Source organism: Lasioglossum baleicum, chromosome 6 (assembly GCF_051020765.1).
Source record: "Lasioglossum baleicum chromosome 6, iyLasBale1, whole genome shotgun sequence".
Classification (NCBI taxonomy): Eukaryota; Metazoa; Arthropoda; class Insecta; order Hymenoptera; family Halictidae; genus Lasioglossum; species Lasioglossum baleicum.
Window position 1 is genome coordinate 290418 of NC_134934.1, and position 25114 is coordinate 315531.

General features: G+C 47.0%; 2 protein-coding genes and 1 long non-coding RNA gene across 3 annotated transcripts; 1 reads left to right on the top strand and 2 right to left on the bottom strand.

Moving 5' to 3' along the window:
• Positions 1–2686: 2686 nt before the first annotated feature.
• On the bottom strand, positions 2687–6962 carry LOC143209933 (uncharacterized). Its single transcript, XM_076426257.1, has 3 exons — positions 4125–6962; positions 2997–4058; positions 2687–2926 (listed from the first exon to the last, which is right to left on the bottom strand). The coding sequence occupies exon 1, from the start codon at positions 5174–5176 to the stop codon at positions 4871–4873; it is 306 nt and encodes a 101-aa protein (XP_076282372.1). The 5' UTR covers positions 5177–6962; the 3' UTR covers positions 2687–2926; positions 2997–4058; positions 4125–4870.
• A 3196-nt stretch (positions 6963–10158) lies between these two features.
• Positions 10159–16635, top strand: LOC143209833 (uncharacterized). Its single transcript, XM_076426030.1, has 3 exons — positions 10159–10225; positions 10306–11960; positions 16573–16635. Exons 1-3 carry the CDS (start codon positions 10159–10161, stop codon positions 16633–16635), a joined length of 1785 nt encoding a protein of 594 aa, XP_076282145.1.
• Positions 16636–22541: 5906 nt separating this feature from the next.
• LOC143209397 (uncharacterized) lies at positions 22542–24411 on the bottom strand. Its single transcript, XR_013009076.1, has 5 exons — positions 23890–24411; positions 23439–23538; positions 23155–23310; positions 22929–23036; positions 22542–22787 (listed from the first exon to the last, which is right to left on the bottom strand). It is a non-coding gene; the product is annotated as an uncharacterized LOC143209397 (long non-coding RNA).
• Positions 24412–25114: the final 703 nt, after the last annotated feature.

The window sequence follows — 25114 nt, forward strand, 5'->3', positions numbered from 1 at the left end:
GGAGATGCACCACTTTACACCAATTTTTGCGGATATTTTCGAATTTACCTCAAAAAATAAGGGTCCAGCGAAAAATTGAACTATACCACGCGAAAGAGCAGACCTTTATCTTGAGAAACCCCCTGTGAAGTTTGCATGGTCGACGTTTTTTTCGAACCAGAAAGCAAAATATCTTCGCCCGACATGAGTTTCCGCCAGTGGCGCTCGGGACGGGATACGGCGCAGCGACGGGTACGGAGCGGCGAACGACCGTTCTGGTGGTGAGCGCCACTGGTGGCCACTCATGTTGGGCGAAGATATTTTGCTTTCTGGTTCGAAGAAAACGTCGACCATGCAAACTTCACAGGGGGGTTTCTTAAGATAAAAGTCTGCTCTTTCGCGTGGTATAGTTCAATTTTTCGCTGGACCCTTATTTTTTGAGATAAATTCGAAAATATCCGCAAACATTGGTGCAAAAGTGGTGCATCTCCGTCTTTAATCATTGTTTAAACATGTTTAAACAATCATAATGTATTAATATTGGATATCACTGTATTTGGGAAAGTCTACAGAATCTTTGGCTGTAAAGAACAATTCAATATCTTTTATAATAACATCGCAATATTTGTTTAAAGTTGAAAAATATGTCTTTTTTTTAAACTCCATTTTCTCAAAAACTGGACGTATAGGAAAAAAATTAAAACCAGATTTGGAATCAGCGCGGAAAACTCTATAAGAATCGCATAGTGGGAATCGAAATACTTTTAAAAAGTTGAAATTTGTTGGACAGTGTAATATGAGGGCTCAAAGTAGAGTAAAAATCTAGGAAAAAAACCAGCAGATTTCAATGCATTTTTCTGTCTCCAAAAGACTTTTCGAATGATGGGATGACCAGAGCACCATGCGGTGAACCTTCCTCTTTCGAATGAGCCCTCATCCAGCCTACAATTAGCTCAAATAAGGACAAACAACCGAAGCGCGCAAACCCGTATTTCGAGCCATTTTTCTAGTAAGATTCTAGTCCCTTTCTAGTTCCAAATCGAGCCTATACTACCCCCTTAAGGGGAAACTATACCCTCGGATTGTGACTAGAAAATAACTAGAATCTTACTAGATTTTGGGTCGAAACATGGGTTTGCGCGCCTCGACTTTTTGTCCTTATTTGAGCTTATTTTGGGCTGGGTGAGGACTCATTCTGTAGAGGAAGGTTAAATACAGGTCGCTCTTCTCATGATTTAACGAGATTATGTTTATATCTAATAATATGAGTGCCCAAAGTAAAGACAAAATCGAGAAAAATAACCGCAGATTTCAACGTATTTTTCTGTCTCAAAGAGACTTTTTTGACTGATATGATGAGCAGAGCGCGCCGTGATGAACCTTCCTCTATCAAATAAATCTTTGTGCAGCTCAAAATATGCTCGTATAAGGACAAAAAGCCGAGGCGCGTGATTTCATTCACATTAGCATAGATTTCCCCATGAAGACAGAGGTCCTCTCTGATGCAGAGCCAGTCTAGAGACAATTTTAGTTCAGCTATTTTAGACGAGATGGCGCCTAGTCAGGAGGACTGTCAATCAGTGCTGCGATATCGTGCAACATTTCACTGCTGCACTGCTATCAACGTGGAATCATAGCAAAACTGACACAGACCAGGTAGATATTCTCATCGGTGGCACTAATATTAGTGCGACCTGCCCTGTATAGCGGCATTCGCGACGAGCTGAATAGAATATGGAAATAGCAAGCAACTCCATCTCGTGTTCATTAGGCAGTTGCGTGTTTAACAATGTTACCAAACTTTTTTTTGCACAGAGGTTTATAACATTGATAAAATAGTTCCTTTCTAGTTACAATCCGAGGGGGAATCAATGAGAATATCCTTTCGGCCTCGCTATTTGAATGCGGTAAACATCTGACAATTTTACACAGTCGACGCAAGTTCGTGAAACGAAGAACTTGTTCCGCGTTTTCTTGTTTGCAGATGTCTATCCATATATTGTCGAATGATAAATTCGGCCATTAGTGTTTTTGGAATTAGGATGTTTTTAAAAAGATTTTTGAAACCGATGCTTTTACAGCATTTTGATTTAATTCGTCAGATAAATTTCTACGGTACATCCGAATTCCAAAAACACTAATGGCCGAATTTTTCATTCGGCAATATGTGGATATCTGCAAACAAGAAAACGCGGAACAAGTTCTTCGTTTCACGAACTTGCGTCGACTGTGCAAAATTTTCAGATGTTTACCGCATTCAAATGCCGAGGCTGAAAGGATATTCTCATTGATTCCCGATATCAAGACGAAAAGAAGGAATAAAATAGGCATCAACCTATTAAATTCTAGTCTAGTCGCATCATGTCTATCGGTGATAGACATTTATCTCTAATGACATCAAGCAATTTGTATGCAAGTTTGTTTGGGATTGGCCACGCGTGTCGTAGGATCCTTGCGACATCGCGAGGATCGATGATCGATTAGCAGCGCGCCGCGCTATAGGCTATCGCCGTCGGATCGATTATCGACTGGGCTAATACAGTTTCTATTGGCCCAGCGGTTCGTATCGCAAAGTCATCGTTCCGACGGTGAGAGAGAACTTCTCGCTGCTGGTCGATCTAGATCAATCGTTAATTAGCATCGGTACGAAAACGTCGCGCGTCGTTGCACCCGGTTTTCTCGGCTAGTTCGATTCGAATCTCGCTAAATTCTCAGCTACGCTGCTGTTAATCATTAAGTCTCACAAAAGTACATTGTTCAGTTCTTTATTCGCTCTAGTCAACTTTACAATTTGGCTAGAGATCTGTACATAGTTTTGTATAAAGTGTTCTGTCGCGACTAACCGCAAGACGGGAATAAAGTGTGCTCGTCCAAATTCTGTGAGTGTTCTTATCCCGTCCAATCCGTAACATTTGGTCCTTCGAGCCGGATACAGTGCTGCAGTTCACTGGAAAATTTACAAAGTGATTTTTTAACCGTTGTGCGTTTGAAATCGCGAATCAAAAACAATGGCTGACCTTGTCAGTAATCAGCAGCTCATCGGCCAACGGATTTCCAGAATCGTTGCAAACATCAAAAAACGGGGAAAGGCCAACATTTCGCTGGGATTCCTTCAAGCTGGCCTGACTACCCTCCAAGAATTATGGTCTGATTATCGAAAGGGAGATTCCGCCATCAGAGCCGCTGCTGAAAGGGATCAAAAATTAAGAGAAAGTGCGTACATCAAGGAAGACGAGTACGACGATGTGCAACAGATCCACATGGAACAGTACGAATTGCTGCAAGACATGATTTCAGACCTCAGAGCCCCAGCTACCGTTAGAGAATCTTCAAATTCAAACGCAACGGTCGGCGAGACGGTCACTCAAAGGTCGATCGGAAATCAACGACTTGTCGCGCAACGTCTCTCCCGCGTTCTGGTCAACTTGAAGAGGAGACGGAAGGCTAACATCACGCTGGGAACACTTCATGCTTGTCGAGACAGCATCGAAGAACTCTGGGATGACTACCGCAAGGGTGACTCCGCAATCAGAGCAGCCTCTCAAACTGATGCTACCCTGAAGAAGAGCCCTTATCTCATGAACGATGAATTCAGCACTACTCGACTCAATTACTTCGAGCAGATCGAATCTTTACACGACTTGATCGACGAACTCAAGGCTGCGGCGACCGTTACGAAGTCGGCGACTTCAAATTCACCGGTCGTCGACGCTAACTCTGCAAGGTCACGCGCTGCGCTGTCAACATATTCACTTCCAACGTTCGCGGGGCACATCAAGGACTGGCCAGCATTTCGCGAACTGTTTACTTCACTTGTCGCAAGTGACCCATCGCTGTCCTCACTGGAACGTCTTCATTATTTGAAGAAGTGTTTGCAAGGCTACGCCGCCACTCTCATCACGCACGTCGAACCGAATTCATCCGACTTCCAAGTGGTTTAGGAAAAACTGAGCAATCTCTACCACAATCGCAGGCATTGGACACAAGCTCAATCTGCAACATTGACCGACAGGATGTACCAGCCAATACACGGTCATCCTGATGGTTCAAACTGGCAGCTGATCGGAAGGAGACCTGAGCTAAAATTAAAATTCTGGGATTACGAGGTGAGCACTATCACTCGTGTTCTAGTTTATGCACCGTACCTTGCAACCAGATGTCTTTACCAACTCGGCAAGGTGGAGGAGCGTCACCACCCACGTGGCTCTCGCTTCTTCAGGAGGGTCAACGACGTTGCTGATCTTCTGCCCGAAGCGGAAACACATCCTGAGGCTGGACCTAAGTCGCAGGAGCTTCAAGAGCTCCTCATGGCGGGCGGGACTCCACTTCACAAGTGGGCATCCCGCTGCAGGAGTCGTCCGGACAGGATTTCCACCTCCGTCCTTGGCAGCAACTGGTTCTCTTCCTCTGTCGATTCACCGCTTCTTCATCTCGTTGGAACTCTGCGTTCCTCGAGCCCGCTGCGCTCGACGGAACATCTCTACCGGGGCTCTATTCATCTGACTGCAGTCAGACCACCACTTCTCACGGGGACTCGGCGTTCCTCGAGCCCGCTGCGCTCGACGGAACATCTCTACCGGGGCTCTACTTCTCTAACTGCGGTCCGATCACCACTTCTCGCTGGAACTCTGAGTTCCCCGAGCCAGTTGCGCTCGACGGAACATCTCTGCCGGGGCTCTATTCCTCTGACTGCTGTTCAAACACCGCATCATCCACACTCTGGAATTCTGGGTTCCCCGAGCTAGCTGCGCTCGGCGGAACATATCTACTTCATGTATCCCCTCCGGCTAAGTTGTGGGTCGAAGCTGCCCACAAACGATGCCAGCATGGGGGGACACAAACTCCTCTTGCAACTCTATTACAGAATCGCTGGAGCCACAGCCGTCTTCCATCAGAGTGCTGGATCCGCATGACGGGCGGGCTTCCACACTGCGCGTGGGCCTCCCACTCCAGGAGTCGTCTGGATGGCTACTCCATCTCCGAGTTGAAAGGAGTCGGCAGATGGGACTCGCTCATCGTTCACTGCTACTTCGGCATCAACTGTCCCTCTCGCTCTGACCGTTGTCGGAACATTACAGCTACCCTTCTCCGGAACTCTGGATTCCCCGAGCCCGCTGCGCTCGGCGGAACATCTCTGTTGTACGTATCCCCTGTAGCTAAGTTGTGGGTCGAAGCTGCCCACAACCGACGCCTGCATGGGGGGATACAACCTCCCCTGGCAACGCCACGCCAGAAGTGCAGGATCCTCCGCGGTCGTCAGTCGGTAAAATCCTGTATCGTTCGTGGCACCGTTTGTTTACTCTGGAAAGGGCAAACTGCCCAACCTAAAATCGAAAAATCTCCAGTTAGCGCTAATCACGTCTTCTCTTGCAGATCTGGAAGCTATTATGTTGCACCTACGCACCTTCGATCCAGGCAGGATCGTGGTCAGCGGAACTCCAGGGAAAGCCTCTCCTGGAAATCGAATCTCACTTCCTCTTCACTCTTTGAAGAAAGCTGTAAAGCTGCCATCAACGCAGCCAAGCACCACCTACGCAGGATCATCGAAGAGCAGTTACGGTACTTCGAGGAGCTGACCACGCTCCTGACTGGTATCGAAGCTTGCTGTCTCTTTAAACTTGTACTCACGTTCACAGACGACTCCGAGGATCCAGTAACTCTAACGCCTGGGTACCACTTGATCGGGGAACCGCTCACTGCTAGCCCCGAGCCCAGCCTCGAGGACCTTCCATCATCTCGTTTATCTCGGTGGCAATCAATCCAGCAGATACAACATTTTTGGAAGCTCTGGTCTCGGGAGTACTTAAACTCTCGTCAAACTCAAGGCAAACGGCACAAGTACAAGACACGAATCAAAGCCGTAGTCCTCTGTCTTCTCGAAAGTGATTAATTCTTCCGCCTACTCAATGGCCTCTCGTTCGCGTGATACTCGTGCACCCGGGACCAGACGCTTTCCTTCGAGTCGCTACAGCCCGCACTGCCAAGTCTCAATTTCTTCGTCCGGTTTACGAATTAAGCCTCTGCTGACACCGACGATGCTGAGACGAATGCTGGAGAGGTCCCCGAGGCAGGCTTATCACGTGGTGCTCCCGATACGCACCTGCGAAATTTCAAACACACTGCTTAATTGTAGGTTAAGCATTTCACTAATTGGTTCACACACTACTTTACATTCGTCGCTCAGTGAAGTAGAGTAGTTTTCACTCACCTCATTGTCCAACTGCATATGAATTGTACTCTTCTCGTCAATACTCATCACTGTACATTTTCCATTTATTCACTCGCGTCTCATTGTTTATAGCTTCGGTTACTACGCCGCGCGTTTCCGACCCATTCATCCTTCTCAATTTCGTCAATGAATGACGAGGCGGGCGGAATGTTTGGGATTGACCACGCGTGTCGTAGGATCGTGACGCACGATCCACCACGCAGCCCGCGTATTGGCTGATCCTTGCGACATCGCGAGGATCGATGATCGATTAGCAGCGCGCCGCGCTATAGGCTATCGCCGTCGGATCGATTATCGACTGGGCTAATACAGTTTCTATTGGCCCAGCGGTTCGTATCGCAAAGTCATCGTTCCGACGGTGAGAGAGAACTTCTCGCTGCTGGTCGATCTAGATCAATCGTTAATTAGCATCGGTACGAAAACGTCGCGCGTCGTTGCACCCGGTTTTCTCGGCTAGTTCGATTCGAATCTCGCTAAATTCTCAGCTACGCTGCTGTTAATCATTAAGTCTCACAAAAGTACATTGTTCAGTTCTTTATTCGCTCTACTCAACTTTACAATTTGGCTAGAGATCTGTACATAGTTTTGTATAAAGTGTTTTGTCGCGACTAACCGCAAGACGGGAATAAAGTGTGCTCGTCCAAATTCTGTGAGTGTTCTTATCCCGTCCAATCCGTAACAAAGTTCGTCGCGTACGCAAAATTTAAAGCAATCGACTTTGCACGCGTTTACGAACTTGTATGTAGGTCGTTTAGTCTTTATTACTTATTTTGGCGGGTACACTATTTCGTTAAACAACCACAAATGTATAGCTATTTTCTAATGACAGCTATCGATGAATAAAGATAAGTATACGTTAATGTTAATATTGTGTCCTAATATGTATAATATTGCAATTAGAATTATGATTTTAATTATGTTTGCTTCTTTTCGAATATAGGAACGCAGGGGACCAGCTGTAGCGGAATTTTCGAATACCTCGGAACCACGACCAAAAACATAAAGGATAATTTAGAAAAAACAGATAAGAGTTTGTGGTTACTATTAATATTTTATTCCGCACTTCGCAATCATAACTGTAATTGTGCTTGTAACAGACCTACATATCGTAGGCCTGTTACGAACAAACCCCTAGCAAACCTCCACCGGTTATACACAACGTCGCGATCTAGTAACGTACCACCGGCCTCCTGTCACAACAACAACACCGCCTGTACCGCACGTACCCCGCACCCAGGCCCGTATTCCAACGGGAATCCAAATCAAATTTCCAAAATACTGTTCGAAAGACGGTATACGTCATTATCAAAATACCGCACCGCACCACCATCCCTTACCACCAAACCATCCCTATAAAAGCCGTCGCGAACAGACTAAAATTACCTGAGTCTGCCAGCAGTTATCCAGGGACAACATCGTGCGATATTCCAGTGCTGTGAGTATTCTACCTGTAACCGTTGTCCACGTCTCCGCCGTTATCGGCATCCTGGTTCCGCTGGTACGAGCCGTGCTCTACCTCGAACACCCGGTGCGTCACCGGTCTCTTTCGCTAGGCGCGTCGCCTCCGAGAGTCGACGATCAAGAAGCGGTGTGTCACCCCTTCGGCCTCGTCGGAACCCTGCCGTCCTGCCCGTCCGCTGGTGCGAGCCGTGCTCCACCTCGAACACCCGGTGCGTCACCGGTCACTTTCACCAGGCGCGTCGCCTCCGAGAGCCCGCGAACAAGAAGTGGTGCGTCACCCCTTTGACTTCGTTGGAGAACCTCCTGTCCAGTTATCCTGTACTTCCGCTGGTGCGAGCTGTGCTCCACCTCGAACACCCGGTGCGTCACCGGTCACTTTCGCCAGGCGCGTCGCCTCCGAGAGCCGACGAACAAGAAGCGGTGCGTCACCCTTTGACTTCGTCGGAGAACCTCCTGTCCAGTTATCCTGTCGCTCCGCTGGTGCGAGTTGTACTCCACCTCGAACATACCCGGTGCGTCACCGGTATATTTCGTGAGACGCGTCGTCCACGAAATCGGCCGAACTAGAAGTGGTGCGTCACCCTTCGACGTCGCCTAAGAACCGCCTAGAAAGTCATCCTCGTGAGGCGAGTCGCCCACGAGGCCAGTCGAGCCCGACTAGGTGCGTCACCTTGACCGAACTCCCTGAACGACTGTCCGGAGGAACTTCGATGACCCGTGCGTCACGGACATCGAAGGACCACTACAACCCGGCCTAGGTAGGGAGATCACGACGACAGTCGCGATCTAACCCTACGCCTGTCCATCCTGCCTGCACCCTACGCCTCTTACAGGTAGTACTCTCACGGTCACGCGTCTTAAACTCACGGGCACCGTAGCACTATCACCGTGCACTATATCCTGAGGAACCGTATCCTGAGGCACCGTAGCTTACGCGTCCGAAAGGCAGCGAGTATAATTTATTTACCCGCAACCGACTCGTCTCAGTTATGTCACCCGTACCGACTCCGTTCCTCGCGTCGTCACTCCACTTGTCGTTTAGAACCCTGGGTCGGCGAGCTGTTCAACACCAAGGAGCCCGAACGCGAGGAAGCCGAACGACGACGAAACACACCTGTTTCATGGCGCCCGAACAGGGACTGACGGAAAGGCATCCGCGTCGCGATTAGCTTTTCAAAATAAACAACCACCGGTTCAACACGGTAACGCGCGCGTAACCAGAGGACCAGTACGCCGCGTAACATTCCTGAGCCGCGTTGAACCGTGACCGCGCCGGCACACACAAGCGTTTCGTACCCCATACGCCATCTCTGGATGCGCACCGGTATTACCTGCCCCGAGAGTCGAAATTTCGAACACACCGTTAGAAACCCCGCCGAGGAAATCGGTCAACCACCGGGACTACGGACGAACACCGTCAACAGTGGGCCGATCTGATTAACCTGCAGATCACCGACCTCTTCGACATGACCGAACCGAAGACCCCGCAATTTTTAAACACCATGCAACCAGGCACGTCCCGACAAGCCGACCCAATGGCCGGCACCAGTAGAGCGGCCGCAGAAGAGCAAGAAGACACCGGAAAGAGAATGGACCGGATGCGCAAATGGGGATGCACGACGGACGGCAAGGACCCTTTCCGGTTCCTCGAACGGATAGGGGAACTAGCCCATTCATACCACATCTCCGACGCCGAATTGTTAGAAGGGATGCCGGAACTTTTGCGAGGAGACGCCCAAGACTGATACCGGGACAACCACTACCAGATCAGCACATGGGAGGAATTCACCGCAGACTTCCTGATGGTCTACGCCGGACACAAGACCCCGGTGCAACGAGCCCGCGAAGCACGAGCACGTGTACAGAAACCCGGAGAACCGTTCCATGAGTACATGAACGCGCTCACCACCCTCATGAGACGAGCGCGCATCCCGACGGACGAATACTTGGAAACCATATACGAGAACATGCTGCCCGATTACACGGCCATCATCGATCCAGAAGCGATTTCCAGCATCCGAGACCTGCTCCGACACGTGCAACGCATCGAGAGAGCCATGGAGCGGAAAAACCAAATGCAACGGACTGCCAGCCGGCCTCTCGCCGCCGCCATCAACGAGAACCAGGACCACACGCCAAACCAGACACACGCCGAACCAATCGAGGTACGACTCGCCCGACTGAGCAACACACCCCGTGGGGAAGGGGACGCCAGTGCGATTCAAGGTGACAACACCAACAGCTACAGTCGAATGACACACTGCTGGCGGTGTAAACAACGGGGCCACACCCGTTTCGAGTGTAGAAACGCCTATCGGAGATTCTGCTCGCGATGTGGTCGAGACGGCATACGCACGGAGGAGTGTCATCCGTCGGGAAACGACAACCGGGGCCCGCCGTAGACGGGCGCGCGCCGGCCCCAGGGATAAAGTACCCACCCCGCCCCTCCCTACCAACCCGGATATTGGGAAAGGGAAGCACCGCCTTGCATGATACCGGTGCCCAATTGTCATGTATCAACACCGGAGCGTACAAATGGGCCCCCGGAGTACGGCGGTATGACTTCGGCATCCAGTATCGGCCAGGGAAGCTGAACCATGTAGCCGACGCATTATCCCGCATCGAACCTGTACCAGGCGTCAGTCTCATCCGCACCAAACCGCGTAACGACTCCTGGTACGAGAAGAAGATGGAAACCGTGCAGCACGATCCCGCCTCAGTTCCCGATTTCCGGATTTACGAGGGAAAACTGCAACGACGAATACCGCATCAGCTCGATTACAACGAGCCAGATTCCGGAAACGCATGGAAAATATGCATACCGGCGATCGACCGAGAGGCAGTGCTACGGCAATTTCACGACGACCCCACCGCGGGACATCTAGGAATCGCCAAAACGAGCGTCCGCATTGCCCAGAGGTACCACTGGCCAGGGATGTTCCGAGACATCGCACGACACGTACGCAGCTGCGTCAGCTGCCAACAATACGAGTCACCACTTGTACCGCCACCAGGGCGCCTCCGCGTCATGCCCACGGATATGATTGGGCCATCGCCGCAACCACGACGCGGACACACCCGATTACGGGGTCTCAAACAGGAGTACAACCCCGAAAACGACGCGCGCCCGGAGAGCATTGAACCGGACACCCCCGCGAGGCGGACCAGGATGACCGCACCCACTCCTGACCCGACGGTTACCTCGGCCCCACGCGGCCGAGGCCGCCCCCGAAAGATAATCCAGAGCATTTGTTCAATTTACAGAGTTATGGACGACTTCTACGACGAGTTAAGAGACCTATTCGGCGACCTATCGGACGACGACGAGAGGCCCCGGACGCCAACCACTCCCGCACACTTAGTGCAAGGGGGGGACCAGGCAAAGGACCCAGCACCACCTACAGCCACACCAGCCGGAACCACCAAGTTCCGGATCCCGAAGCTCTGTGGGGCCCGCGGAGGGACAACCAACAGGGGGAAGCCGCCACCACCGACCATCATGGCCGCAACGGCCAAGCCAGAAGATCCCTCAGGAACAGAAATCACCACGCGGAAAGCCACCCGCCCGCGACCAGTCACTACGACACGGCGAGCACTAGGCGACCCCGATAGGGAGAGGGGCGACACGCCCGCCCCACCGCCGAAGAAAAAGAAAACAGTGATCCGGGCCGTAACATGGCGACCAGGACCAGTATGGGAGGGCAACCGACCACGGTCTGAATCGACCTCCAGCTCCCGGTCCAGCTCATCCACGATCCCGCCCACGACCATCGAAGAGCACCGGAGAATGGCGGGACACGGGCCGTCCATCGGGCTCCCCGCAGGACTCCCCGAACCACCCAATTGGTGGAAAGAGGGGGACACGGAGGCCCTACGACCCCCGAGCAAAAGACGAATCTCGCGGGTGCAAGGGAAGCAGCCAACCACCCGAGGGCCGTACCACCACGGGGAAGCACGTCCGGCAATCCAGGCAACAACACCGCCATCCAGAAGAGAAAGGGCTCAGCTGCCACGAGAAGCCCCACCACCCGAGAACACGCTACGAGACTCCCCACGCGCACAGGTGACGAGCCCGGCAATCCTGACACTCACCAGGAAGACGCCCTCGTCACCGACACACCGGAACCGGACAACACGGTACATGGCCGCCGAAAGGGCGCAGGAGTCGCCAAGGCCGGCACCAACACGCCCGCCAGCGCAGCCAAACAACCCACCGCCACCCACCCGGTCCGAACCAGCCAGCTGCGAGAGACGCGCCGAAGAAAAGCAGCCGGAGGCACACACGGCCAAAGTACCGATAAACGAGCAACCGGGAAACGACGGCCTCCCCGCCCCCCCCCAGGGCACCGCGACACCAAAACACCGATCCCGTACTCGGGCAAGGGAGGAGCAGGCCCCTCAACATGGTACTTGCTACCAAACGAACGACGGGTAGAGGTACCACTACGACTGGTCACCTCCAAACGGTTCTTAGCATCCATAGGGGACGAGAGGTGGACCCTCCACTTTGACCGAAGTGGCCGACTGACGCGCTGCCGACGACGCGACGGGCGCAACATGTAAATCGATATCTTGTTCCAATACCAGCCAGTATTACATTGCCTGCACAACTATGTAATAAACGAAGTTGTTTTTTTTTCATCAATAAAACCAGTCTCACCGCCTTTCGCTCGTCACCCCGAAGAAGGAGGGGGGTGTAACAGACCTACATATCGTAGGCCTGTTACGAACAAACCCCTAGCAAACCTCCACCGGTTATACACAACGTCGCGATCTAGTAACGTACCACCGGCCTCCTGTCACAACAACAACACCGCCTGTACCGCACGTACCCCGCACCCAGGCCCGTATTCCAACGGGAATCCAAATCAAATTTCCAAAATACTGTTCGAAAGACGGTATACGTCATTATCAAAATATCGCACCGCACCACCATCCCTTACCACCAAACCATCCCTATAAAAGCCGTCGCGAACAGACTAAAATTACCTGAGTCTGCCAGCAGTTATCCAGGGACAACATCGTGCGATATTCCAGTGCTGTGAGTATTCTACCTGTAACCGTTGTCCACGTCTCCGCCGTTATCGGCATCCTGGTTCCGCTGGTACGAGCCGTGCTCTACCTCGAACACCCGGTGCGTCACCGGTCTCTTTCGCTAGGCGCGTCGCCTCCGAGAGTCGACGATCAAGAAGCGGTGTGTCACCCCTTCGGCCTCGTCGGAACCCTGCCGTCCTGCCCGTCCGCTGGTGCGAGCCGTGCTCCACCTCGAACACCCGGTGCGTCACCGGTCACTTTCACCAGGCGCGTCGCCTCCGAGAGCCCGCGAACAAGAAGTGGTGCGTCACCCCTTTGACTTCGTTGGAGAACCTCCTGTCCAGTTATCCTGTACTTCCGCTGGTGCGAGCTGTGCTCCACCTCGAACACCCGGTGCGTCACCGGTCACTTTCGCCAGGCGCGTCGCCTCCGAGAGCCGACGAACAAGAAGCGGTGCGTCACCCTTTGACTTCGTCGGAGAACCTCCTGTCCAGTTATCCTGTCGCTCCGCTGGTGCGAGTTGTACTCCACCTCGAACATACCCGGTGCGTCACCGGTATATTTCGTGAGACGCGTCGTCCACGAAATCGGCCGAACTAGAAGTGGTGCGTCACCCTTCGACGTCGCCTAAGAACCGCCTAGAAAGTCATCCTCGTGAGGCGAGTCGCCCACGAGGCCAGTCGAGCCCGACTAGGTGCGTCACCTTGACCGAACTCCCTGAACGACTGTCCGGAGGAACTTCGATGACCCGTGCGTCACGGACATCGAAGGACCACTACAACCCGGCCTAGGTAGGGAGATCACGACGACAGTCGCGATCTAACCCTACGCCTGTCCATCCTGCCTGCACCCTACGCCTCTTACAGGTAGTACTCTCACGGTCACGCGTCTTAAACTCACGGGCACCGTAGCACTATCACCGTGCACTATATCCTGAGGAACCGTATCCTGAGGCACCGTAGCTTACGCGTCCGAAAGGCAGCGAGTATAATTTATTTACCCGCAACCGACTCGTCTCAGTTATGTCACCCGTACCGACTCCGTTCCTCGCGTCGTCACTCCACTTGTCGTTTAGAACCCTGGGTCGGCGAGCTGTTCAACACCAAGGAGCCCGAACGCGAGGAAGCCGAACGACGACGAAACACACCTGTTTCATGCTTCCTTTTTTTTAATTACAGAAAGTGGACAGCGAAAGTCGACAGCGCGAACTGCATCAGTCCTTTAATTTGAAAATAAATGTAGACTGCAGACAATTAAAAAATGTTTTTGATTAAACTTTTCATTAAAACCCGAAGCAATAAGTATTTACTGAAAGAAACGATTAGCAGCGGGATTCGATTCGGGGCCCGAAGATTCCCAGCCGTATAGTTGTTTTCTTAACAACTACCCAATCTCTAAAAAATTATGAAAAAATTAAGAACAATTGCTTCAATAATATCTAAGTACTGAATTGTATCTAATTGTAAGTACTGAAACTAAGTTTGTTAGGAGGTTTTCAATTTTTTAAAACATGGTTCCATAAATCGAAAAACCTGAAAACATACACATTAATAATCAGGATGAGAAACAACTAACGTGGTCAATATAAATGTGGTCAACTGAAGACTTTGATATAAAATCGGCAATTTTACGTTTTCCGATTTGTTTAAAAATCGACTTTGCAACCAAAAATTTTGAAAAAAATCTCGGTAGTGTATGCTATTAGGTAGAATATTCATGAATTTTTTCATAATTTTCTGTTGAACATGTGACGTGACTAAAAATCAATTTGGATGGACACTTTTGACCATCTTATCCGGCTAACGAAAACATTATTTAACTAGAGGGGTGTTTTTGCTCGCTCGCTTCGCGAGCTTCGCAAGTAGGGTTGTCGTAGCTCGCTCGCTTTGCGAGCTCGCGAGAGGGTTAGTGGTACGGATGTTATTTGGTGTGTGACTCTCCACGAGCCACACAAAGAACTTCCCGATTCGTTAGTTGCAGTATATTATTATCATTATTAAGTGTACGTTTTAAGAAGATTATACGTTTTCAGGGAAATTCAATAGTTTTCTACTTATCAAAATGTTTGCTATATGGCGTCGCATTAAACCAACATCGTAGGCTCGTTGCTCGCTTGGTTCCTTGTTATAGCATACTAATGTTGCAAAATAAATTGTCTTAATTAGTTTTTCGCAAACGATACAACTCCTCATTATCCGGGTTTGCAGTATTGATCTTGGTTTTCTTCGATACTGTTAATTTAAATTGTCCCAAGATATATAAACCGCGCTCAATTTTGAAACTCTGCTCAGTGCTACATACAACATTTGTAAAGTTCGCGTTTCTGATTTTTTAAAATCCAAACATACTTTTCTCGTATGTTTGTCCCTGACTTTTATGAATCGTAATCGCTTCAGCAGGAACCACTGGAAACTGACTACGTGTGATTTGATATTTTTCCTCACTCGACATACTTACTTGATTCGATATTTTTATTATTGGTGTAAAATTTTGATCAATATTGGCATTTTTCATATAATCACGATAACGAGTTCTTACTTTCACTCCTACTCTGTTCAATTGAAAATCTAACCAAAATATAGACGGAATTTTAGTATTTTCTTGAAAAGTAATAAATTTTAATATTCCGCATGTGTGCTCCATTATCCAATCCGTTTTCAACATCAATGTTATTAATAATTATCATATAGTTTATATTAATTTTCAATTTAATCTCAGTTAATAATTCGTTTTGAACTGATTGTGTTTTTAAAGATTGTAATATACATTTTTTTGTACTTTCATCGATATTCTTCGAAAATGTATTCTCGGCAGTAGAGATGATTAACTCACTCTTGCATTGGGATAATTTGCGATTAGTGTAAGCGTAAAATTCGTCGTAAGGCACAAAAAAAATTTTTTAAAAAAAAATTTTTTTTTTAATTTAAAAAAAAAATTGATAATAAAATTTTTTGTGTAATTACGTTTGTTTCTTCGGTGGAAACTTTCCGTTCTCTCGTATAAATTGCATTGTTGAATGAACTTCTTTCGAAAAAAACTAAAAAAACTAGAAAACTACTTGACCAAAATGGACCAAAATCTAATCAGCTCTAAGTTACAGCGGGGCACATCGATTGCATCATTCATCATCCTGATCGCGTTGTTACTTTTTCTGAAAACGTTAACGAAAAATTTGATTACATAGAAACGGCCATACGCACACACACACACACACACACACACACACACACACACGCGCGCGCGAACATTTTGCTGAAAATAGTCTAATATGTCTGCAATGACCTTGAAACGTGTAGATCTGCTAAAAAATCGATTTTCGATTTTCGGGGTCATTACAATAACTTCCCTATAAAATCGGGAAGTTAAGAAATGCAAAATATGTTTCTGTTTACATCGTTAAACCCGTTTTTTCGAAAAAAATGTAGTCCAAATTTCTCTTCGATATCCATTTGAGATCAAAAGTTATATAAAAACGTGCGCCGCGTCGCACAGTGGGCCAGAATGGCTCGGTAGCTGTTCACGCCTATTTCACCATTATTTCAAAACTTAAAGACCACATGAAATAGGTCGTTGAATTCGTCTTGGCATCAGCTATAATGTTCTTAAATAAAAAATATATAGTTGTAAATAAATAATCAAGGTGAACACCATTTTTTATTTAAAAAAATTTTGTTTTTAAATTTTTTGTACTGAAATTTGTAAAAGACTGTGTACTGATTACTTTTTGTAGGAAACATTTGTTTGTCACACCACCGGAAATGTCTGAAAAATCGTGTGAATAATAAATAATAATTGGAAACTATCTATTCAGGCATTCAAACAAGGGTAATCCATAATTTTTGAATGAATGAAGTTTATTACATTTGTAGGGTCTCAGGAAAAATGAGGGCACCGCCGCCGCGGGAATCGAACCCCGGCCTCACTGGTGGTAGCCCAGGGGCTGTCGACTCCTTTGTTAAAAAGTGGCTAAGAATTTAGTGACGTTCCTCGGTCCTTACGCTTGGTGGCAGCACAGTAGTGGCCTGGCGGCACCTGGCGGTGGGAATAGAAACTGTATCCCCACTCCACCCCACTCTTTGCTGGCGGCGTCGGTTGGCGTCGGTTTTTATTATATGCAATTATATGATTGCAGTGGATTGCAGTTACTTTTTGGAACGAATGGAAAATCCACAAAACAGGAGGAATAACAAGCCAAAAAGGATGCCAAGGCGCAACTACAAGAAGAAGAAGAATGCAAAAATAACGCAACTGCAAATTGAATCAGGTAAATGTCTACTATTCATAACCATTTCCATCAGTATACATTTCTATTTTTAATAAATTATATAATTGAATTATCTTATCCTTATATGATTGCAGTTACTTTTTGGAACGAATGGAAAATCCATGAAATAGGAGGAATAACAAGCAAAAAAGTGTGTATTATTTATGAAGTTGTTATGAAGATGTTATATTACGAATAAGTATGTTATATTGCAATAATAATAAATATGTACACATACATAACCGTTGTAAATTAATTTTTCTAAAAAACCCAATTCATAATTATAAATAGCTCGCGATGAATACGATTACACGTACATGCGAGGTTAACTATGTGTGAGTACACGTTTGTGTGATCACCAACACACATATACGTTTTAGTTCGGCTCGGCTCATCTTTAGCTGAGAGGGCGCCCTGAACAGTGGTTCAAAAAAGTACCAGAGTCGACACCCCCTGTGGTAGCCGATCGACTAACGCGCTCACCCACGGAACCCTCCCATTCTTCAAAATCTCCTACAGTATACTTGATCTGGGGGTCCTGATCAGGGGGAGAAAACTCTTATGTATGGCCTTGGACCGCCTAGTACAGTTCGAGGGAACTAGACTAGATGGCACCACGATCACAGCACTGTGGGGATCGTGGATTCCCCCTCCCCTGTTTCGGTCGAGTGGGGGACGTGATCACTAAACCTACATTGGTGACCCCGACGTGATCGGGTTGCATAGTGGTTCGAATTTCGACATTGTCGAACGGCGGCCATTAATCGGCCACGAGGATTCCAGCCTCGTGTGTAAGGAGCGTAGTCGCACTTCTGTGCGTCTTCAGTCACCAGTTCTTGCTTGGTAAAACACTCCGTGGGATTGTTCCTGCTGCAGCTGGTTCGTGGTTCCGGCTCAAAGTCTCCGTTGGAGAAATTTTTGCATCGTGGGATGCGTGAAGCCACTGACACCGGCGCCTTTTGCTGATCAGCGACGGAGAAGCGATGCTGAGAGCGGCGACGAAGAAGCATCGTCACCGGTGCCTTTCTGCATTGCGTACGGCGCATCAAAGTGTCGGTTGTGAAAAGTGGTGCGAGCACGTGTGTCGTGCGTGCCTGTGGTGTGAAACACGTGCGTTTGTCGGCGGACCGTTGGCTCGTGCTTGCGCGCGCGCGTTTTCTCGGTCGAAATCCGTCTTTGGACGCCATTTTGTAAGCTGTGCGTTCGCGTGTTCGTTCCGCGCAGCGACGTTCGTGTTAAGGTCAAGTCTGTTTGCGAATTTTTTTCTCTAATATGTCGATGACGTAATACCGCCATTTTGGGTTGGTACTCGCGCAGCTGCGAAGTCCGCGACCACACCGTTTATACGCGTTCTAGATCAAGCGATTACGCGTGTTCATCGCCAATTTTAGTAGTCCTTTAGCGCATTTGTTCTGTTCGGTAAATTTAATTCGACGCGATGACGAGCGCAAATACCAGTACGGGTAGTAGCGCGGATGGAACATCCCGCGTGGACAGTTATCGGGTTCCGAAAATTCCACCATTTTATCGCGCCGATCCGGTTCTGTGGTTTGTGCAGGCCGAAGGGACATTGCGCACGGCAAATATAACCTCTCAGTTTACTAAAGCTGATGCGGTTCTAGCGGTCATCGATTATGAAGTAGCCGTAGCGGTGCGGGATTTGATTTTGATTACCCCGCGTCCGGCAGATATTTACGATCGAATCAAGCAGCGGATCGTATCCACGTTCGGTCCGTCTCCTGAGGCGAACCTGCGAAAACTATTAAAGGGAGAGGTCCTTTCGGACGGTAAACCCTCTCTTGTTTTAAACCGTCTCCGAAATCTGAATGACGGCAATTGCGACGATGCGGTCATACGTAGCGTGTTCTTAGAACACCTCCCGGCGGGCCATCGGGCCATCCTCGCGTCGACAGGTTTAGATGACCTTGACATGTTAGCGAGCGTCGCGGATAAAATTGCAGAGTCGGTAGGTCCTTCTGACCAATGCATAGCCGCGGTTGAACGTCGTGTGCCGTCGACAGACTCTCTTGAGAGCGCGGTCAAGGGGTTGGCTGCTGAAATGGCCAAAATGCGTACGGACATTAATAGAGTACTGCGAAATCGCGACCGTTCGGCGGGCCCCAGAAGTCGAGCGCGATCTACATCAAGAGATAGGTCGATGTCTCGCGATATGGCGAGTGGACCTAGATTGTGCCATGCACATAAAAGGTTCCCTGATAATCCCAAGTGGTGTAAGGAATGGTGCGACAAGTTTGCAACATTCAAGTCGGGAAACTAATTGATCCTTCCGTGGCTGAGACGGGCGCTGAAGGTTCTCGCGTGTCTTCCCGTCTCCACATTCGTGATCGTATTTCAGGAACGTCGTTCCTAATTGACACTGGTGCGGACATATCGCTGGTTCCGGCGAATCCAGCTATTCGGGGTAAACCGACTGGGTTCAAACTTGTCGCAGCCAACGATACCACCATTGACACGTTTGGCGAATCGTTTCGCACATTAGATTTAGGTTTGCGGCGTACCATAAATTGGAATTTTTGTATAGCCGCGGTGCCACGCCCAATCATTGGGGCGGATTTATTGAAACACTATGGTCTGCTGGTCGACCTTAGGTCGAATCGTTTGATCGATTCAAACACGAACGTGTTTGCGGTTACCACGCCGCATTTTGCAGCGAGCAGTTGTATAGGCTCGATTTTACCCTCTTCGCGGTTCGCGAAGATCATGGCGGAATTTCCCGATGTGTTCGGCGCGTCTCCGATAGCGCCAACGAAATCTGCAGACGTGTTTCATCATATACTAACCACTGGTCCTCCAGTGTCTGAGAGGCCTCGTCGCCTCAATCCTGAAAAATTAAAAGCCGCCAAGCACGAATTCAAAGCGCTTGTTGAGGCGGGTATTTGTCGTCCTTCTTCTAGCCCATGGGCGAGCCCCATACATATGGTCTTAAAAAAGGATGACACATGGAGAATATGTGGGGACTACAGAGGTTTAAATTCTAGGACCGTTCCGGATAAATATCCGACCCCCCACATATACGATTTTTCTGTCAATCTTCATGGGAAGACGATATTTTCGTCTCTCGATCTCTTCAAGGCCTACAACCAGGTCCCAATGGCCCCGGAGGATGTGGAAAAAACGGCTGTGACAACGCCCTTTGGGTTGATTGAGTTTCTATTCATGACCTTCGGTCTGAAGAACGCTAGCCAGTCGTTTCAGAGATTCCTTGATAGGGCATTAGGTGACTTGGATTTCGTCTTCGTATATATCGACGACATCCTGGTGGCCTCAAGCTCGGAAGAAGAGCACGCCGAACACCTCAGAGTAGTTTTTCAGCGGCTCAATGAGCACCATTTGCGTGTGAACCCGAGCAAGTGTGTTTTCGGGGTGTCCGAAATTGAATTCCTCGGGCACACCATCAATTCAAGCGGCATCAAACCGCTAGCTTCCAAAGTCGAAGCCATTAACAATTTCCCAGAGCCTAAGCGGGTCGTTGACCTTCGCCGATTCCTCGGCATGGTAAATTTTTACCGTAGAAATATACCTCGTGCGGCGCATCTTCAAGCGCCCTTAAACGAATTTCTTCATGAATCTAAAAAGAATGACACGAGGGAAATCATATGGACAAGTCGTTCTCGCGAGGCATTTGCCAAGATCAAGGAAGCACTCTCAAAGGCGACTTTGTTAGTGCATTCGCGTGCGGGTGCTGATCTTAGGGTCGTAACTGATGCTTCTGACTTCGCCATGGGTGCTGTTCTCGAGCAGAGGAGTTCCAAATCACATTGGGAGCCTCTGGCGTATTTTTCGCGGAAGTTTTCCCCAGCGCAAATGAGATACAGCGCTTATGATAGAGAGTTGACGGCCGTTTTTGAGGCAGTCAAACATTTCAGAGACTCTGTAGAAGGTCGACCGTTTTCGGTTCTCACCGACCATAAACCGCTCATGTACGCGTTCCTACAGCGTCCTGAAAAGGCTTCACCTCGTCAAGCGAGACAGTTATCATACATCGCCCAGTTTACGACGAGCATTTTGTATATTCCGGGTTCGGATAACGTCGTGGCCGATGCATTATCAAGGGTAGATGCTCTTCGAATGCCACTCGAGGCTAGTCTCGAGGACATCTCCGAGGGGCAAGCAGCTGATGAGCAACTTAAACACATCTGCGCTTCTTCAGATCACCCGCTCAAATTAAAGAAGCTGCTCTGGGGTCCTGAGCACATTCCGATTTATTGCGAGATTTCGGGGGAGGCGATCCGCCCATATATTCCTGGCAATCTACGCAGGGCTGTGTTCAATCTGTTTCATGATTTCGCTCATCCTGGAGCGAAAGCCTCTGACAGGCTTATCCGGCAACGCTATGTGTGGCCGGACATGCATAAGGACGTTGCTCGCTGGTGCAAGCTCTGTTTGAGCTGCCAACAATCGAAGGTGTCTAGGCACAATAAGGGTGCGCGAGACCCACTAGGGACAATTTTTCTGACTTCAGCGACAGATGCGGCAGAATGAAGAAATTCCGGGAAAAGGATAAACAATGCCTTGTCTCTCCTGCAGAGTCAGACAGAGAGGAGACAACAGTCGCTCGCAGGAGAGACAAAGACAGAGATATAACAATGCAGCTTGATTTTTCGATGAACTCTTTCCCATTTCCTGAAGCGAAGAAGCAATATCTTCGGATGCTCTTTGCGTTGACATGTTCTCCGTGTTATTCCGCATCGCAGTAAAAAGCCCTTTTTTGGAAAAAATGTTCTGAAAAAATTTTCTTCTATAAAAACATACGCTATTATTATTTAAAAAATTTCAAGAAACAAATTGCAAAAAAGGGCTCTTTACGGCGATCCGGAATAACACGGAGAACATTTCAACGCAAAGAGCATGCAAAAATATTGCTTCTTCGCTTCAGGAAATGGGAAAGAGTTCATCGTTATAATACTGAACAATTAGTATGCCATCATGGCTGCTTCGCTGTCGCGCTTCCCGACTTTCCGCCGCAGCGCTGTCGTCGTGTCTCCTGCTATTCTGGCACCGACGGTAGAAACCCATGGTATAAACCGTGCTCCTGCAGGGCTGCGACGGAGAAGGAGATATGTCGCTCGGAGGAGAGACAAAGACAGAGATATAACAATGCAGCTTGATTTTTCGATGAACTCTTTCCCATTTCCTGAAGCGAAAAAGCAATATCTTTGGATGCTCTTTGCGTTGACATGTTCTCCGTGTTATTCCGCATCGCCGTAAAAAGCCTTTTTTGGAAAAAATGTTCTGAAAAAATGTTCTTCCATCAAAACATACGCTGTTATTGTTTAAAAAATTTCAAGAAACAAATTGCAAAAAAGGGCTCTTTACGGCGTTCCGGAATAACGCGGAGAACATTTCAACGCAAAGGGCATGCAAAAATATTGCTTCTTCGCTTCAGAAAATGGGAAAGAGTTCATCGTTATAATACTGAACAATTTGTATTCCAAGATGGCTGGTTCGTTACGCGCTTTCCGACGTCCCGCCTGCGCGTCTCGCTCCCCGTAGCGGCCATAGTGCTGCGAGCACTGGTTAGGCAGCCACGGGGAGCGAGACGCGCGGGCGGGCATGTGGGGGGATCTCTCGAGAGTGTGCGCTGCTTGTGCGCTTGTGCCAGCTTGTGCCAGCCACAATCTATTTTTAGCACTTACCATGTTGCCATGTTGCGTTGCTTTACTTTACGGCAACGAGACTGAAATTCGGCTGTCGAGCCGTCGAGCGTATGAATCGCAATCTGGAGCTGGCCTTCGAGTCCCCGTGCAGCGATTTTTATTTCTTTTTTCATTACAAAAGTTTATTTGATCTTCTGTCTTCCTATAATAAAAAATACATTCAGAATTATAATTATAATACAATTTCATAAAATATTGAAAAAATTTCTTCCATAAAAACGTATGCTATTATTGTTTATAAAGTTTCAATAGACAAATTGCAAAAAAGGGCTCTGTACGTTACCCTGCAGAAAGATAGAGAATATTTCAATATCAAAATTATCCAAAAATATTGCTTTTTCGCAATATGTCTTGAGCTGGTTGGCACACGTCGCACAGTGGGGTATTTGGCCTGAAAAAGTGGAAAAAACTATTGTAGCGTTATTTATAGGCTCAAGGTTATAATATTATATAAGCTACAACATTATGAAATCCAAAATACATTTTAGTATTTAAAAAATCAAACTTACCTCAATTTTTTGAAAAAAAAAATTTTTTTTAACTTTTACATATTGAAATTTGTAGACGACTGAATACTGTTCCTCTTTTGTTCGAAACATTTTTTCCTCAGATTATCGAGAACCCATGAAAAACCGTGGCGATAGTAGAATATTTGCACCGAAAAGCTGAAAAGAAGTATTTTTGCACATAAATTATATTGAAATGATGTAAATTATTATTTTATGCAAAATATGTGAATCCCGAAACTTTTTAGTAAATAAATATACATTATAAGAAAATTTTAAATTATTACCATTCCTCAGATAATGTTTTTTCTTCGGTTGAATCTGCTGATGTAGTTTCATCAGTAAATAGAAAAAATAATATTGCAGCCTTATTCTTCAGACGTTTAACTACAGCAAACAACAAAAATTTTATGCCATACGCAAAAATTTAGAAATAGAATTTTTTCCACTTTTTCGGGCCAAATACCCCACTGTGCGTCGCACAGCCGGAAAAGCCGGACAGAGTTAATTTAAAATTGGCTCAATCTTCAAATTCGCATAACTTTGCCGAGAATAATCCAAAAGTGATGAAACATCCACGATTATAAAGCGTAAATCTTCTCTACTTTTTGATGCTGTAGGTAATTTTTATAAAAATCACTGCTAAAGCGGCAATACACATATAAAATCTGATTTATGAAATATGTTGATATGACAGGTTAACAATATTTTGTATGTATATACAATTACGATACTCACAATTAATTTTCGTTAAAAACGTTCTGCAAAAATGTTCTTCAAGTAATATTTCCCTATCACGATGATTGAATATGCTTGAATGCTTGACGCTCTTCTTCTGTGTAATTTTGTTGATTGAAAAATTGTTCCAGACATTTCCATTTCTGACTAATATTTTTCTCTTTGTGCTCCTGCATTATGTCGAATAATCTTTGTCGGGTGATTAGTTTGATTCCAGATGAGTCCAACCAATTTAATTAGTCTTACGAATAATAAACTTAACACAGCATAATTAACACGCACTAAACATAAACTACACAAAACAATACTTAAACTAAAAAAAAATACACTACACACAATATAATTTACACTAAAAAATTTAACTAAACGTTATACGCATATAAAATCGCCTTTGAATATTTCGCTCTGTAGTCTTCGATCGCACTGTTACAATGAATGCAGTCAAAAGCCAGCGAACGAGGACCAGAGGACTTACAATTAGTCGAAGGCTTATCTGCAGCATAGCAATAACATTTCAAATGGCTATAATCTAAACAGTTCTTTCGACGAGGTTCCGAGAATTCAAGAGGAGGCCCGTCGAACGCGAACGTACAGGCGTGCATGGAGCGCTACAATTCTCAATCACCTTCTAACTAAATTAGCTGTAAAACTTCGAGTCAGATCAAGTTAGATTCAATTCTTTTTGCACTTTGTTCGCCAATATATACTGAATAAAATGACATCAAATAGAACACGCGGACTCACACGGAAGTATAACAAAATCCTTGATGAAGTTCTAAAATCATAAGAAAAATTGCTGAATTATTGATTACTTTTAAATATTAATTAAGTGCACAAATATACGCAACATAGAAATAAATACTGTTTCAAATATACATATAAATATTAATGCTAAAAATAAATATTTATATTAATATTTACTTATTACAAAGTTTCGCGATCTACATATTTATATCAAATTAACAAATTACATTATTTCAACATAATTTACATTGAAAAATAATTTTCACCAGCTTTTCGGTGAAAGAACTGCAGTATCACGATTTTTCAAGGGTTTCCGATAATCTGACGATAAAATCTTTCCAACAAAAGTTGAACAGTATTTAAAATTTAAACATCTACAAACACCTATACAATATAAAATTTCAGAAACTATTTTTTTACAAGAATAGCAATACCGCTATGACGGAGAGCGCGGTAGCATACAAATCAACAGCAACAACAA